Source organism: Sinocyclocheilus rhinocerous, unplaced genomic scaffold (assembly GCF_001515625.1).
Source record: "Sinocyclocheilus rhinocerous isolate Xijiao unplaced genomic scaffold, SAMN03320098_v1.1 scaffold2145, whole genome shotgun sequence".
Taxonomy (NCBI): Eukaryota; Metazoa; Chordata; class Actinopteri; order Cypriniformes; family Cyprinidae; genus Sinocyclocheilus; species Sinocyclocheilus rhinocerous.
In genome coordinates this window covers 305,733-307,637 of record NW_015670983.1, presented here as the reverse complement: position 1 = coordinate 307,637, position 1,905 = coordinate 305,733, and the positions used below count along the sequence as shown (strand labels likewise).

At 30.2% G+C, this 1,905-nt stretch overlaps 1 protein-coding gene across 1 annotated transcript in view; it reads left to right on the top strand.

The window, feature by feature from the left end:
• Nucleotides 1–1,905, top strand: part of LOC107734592 (SH3 and cysteine-rich domain-containing protein 3) — an 11,439-nt gene that overhangs the window by 6,904 nt on the left and 2,630 nt on the right. The window contains 4 exon segments of the mRNA XM_016546586.1: nucleotides 767–868; nucleotides 1,011–1,068; nucleotides 1,243–1,278; nucleotides 1,406–1,407. Coding sequence (XP_016402072.1) covers nucleotides 767–868; nucleotides 1,011–1,068; nucleotides 1,243–1,278; nucleotides 1,406–1,407 — 198 coding nt within the window.

The window sequence follows — 1,905 nt, the reverse complement described above, 5'->3', positions numbered from 1 at the left end:
ATAGAATACAAATATATATTGATATAGATAATAGTAATAACAATGTAGAATTTATATATAATTTATTATTATTGTTAATAATAAGAATAAGAATAATAAGTGTATACATAATAATAACTATTATTAGTATATAATTAGTATATAATATACAAATACATAAAAAATATACACAAGAATATTAATATAATGTCTAGATGTTGTTATTAATATTATTATTATATAAAATAGCGTGCTTGCATATTTAATAATAATGTTTACTATTTAACTATTCATAATTATAAGTATTATTATTATATTTAATAATTAAATTATTATTATTTTAACTTTTATTATTATTAATAGAATACAAATATATATTGATATAGATAATAGTAATAACAATGTAGAATTTATATATAATTTATTATTATTGTTAATAATAAGAATAAGAATAATAAGTGTATACATAATAATAACTATTATTAGTATATAATTAGTATATAATATACAAATACATAAAAAATATACACAAGAATATTAATATAATGTCTAGATGTTGTTATTAATATTATTATATAAAATAGCGTGCTTGCATATTTAGTAATAATGTTTACTATTTAACTATTCATAATTATAAGTATTATTATTATATTTAATAATTAAATTATTATTATTTTAACTTTTATTATTATTATTTAGATTTTATTATCATTGTTATTACTGTCATTGTTGGTTTTTATTATTACTATAAAAAGTTCCGATGCAGAGCAGTAATTGAGTGCTGAAGTTTCTCTGTGTGAACCGCACCGATCCGGTGTACGAGACGCTGCGTATCGGTGTCATTATGGCCAACAAGGAGCGCAAGAAAGCGCCAGAAGACAAGAAGAACGTGAGCATAAAAACACATTCAGAAAAAGACATACAAATATACAAATCCATAAGAGACTAGGATCAAATTCATATATTTCTATGACCTGTAAACACTTGTGTATTGTATGTTCTTCACAATATTTTCTGCTCAATTTTACCAGATGATGATGGAGGAAGAGGAGATGCAGCCGAAAGCAGAGGAAGCTGCTGAAGAGGAAAGTACAGAACCAGTGATTAGGATTTTAAAGGGAAATACACTCACGTTTACATGTTCCTGTCAGGTTCTGCGAGATTCATCTTCATGCTGATCTGTAATTAATTGCCAAATAGAGAAGATGTAGATCAAGTTCTTCCTCTTAAATCAGATGTTTCTCATCTTTATTCTCCGTCCAGCAAATCAAGAAGGAGAAAAGAAAGACGATGATGATGGTGATGGTGGTGGTGGTGATGATGATGACGGATTTTAAAGGGAAATACACTCACGTTTACATGTTCCTGTCAGGTTCTGCGAGATTCATCTTCATGCTGATCTGTAATTAATTGCCAAATAGAGAAGATGTAGATCAAGTTCTTCCTCTTAAATCAGATGTTTCTCATCTTTATTCTCCGTCCAGCAAATCAAGAATTAGAAAAGAAAGACGATGATGATGGTGATTGTGGTGGTGGTGATGATGATGATGGTAGTGGTGGTGATGATGATGATGATGGTGATGATGGTGGTGATGGTAGTGGTGGTGAGATGGTGGTGGTGATGATGATGATTATGATGACGGTGATGATGGTGGTGATGGTAGTGGTGGTGATGGTGGTGATGATGATGATGACGGTGATGGTGGTGGTGATGTTTCTAAGATGGAAGAATGCTGTTTTTGTAACATGGGAAATATGATTTTCAAAATGGTGGTGATGATGATGATGGTGATGATGATGATGGTGGTGGTGGTGATGATGATGGTGGTGATGATGATGAAGATGGTGGTGATGATGATGATGGTGGTGATGTTGATGATGATGAAGATGGTGGTGATGGTGGTGATGATGATGATGATGGTGGTG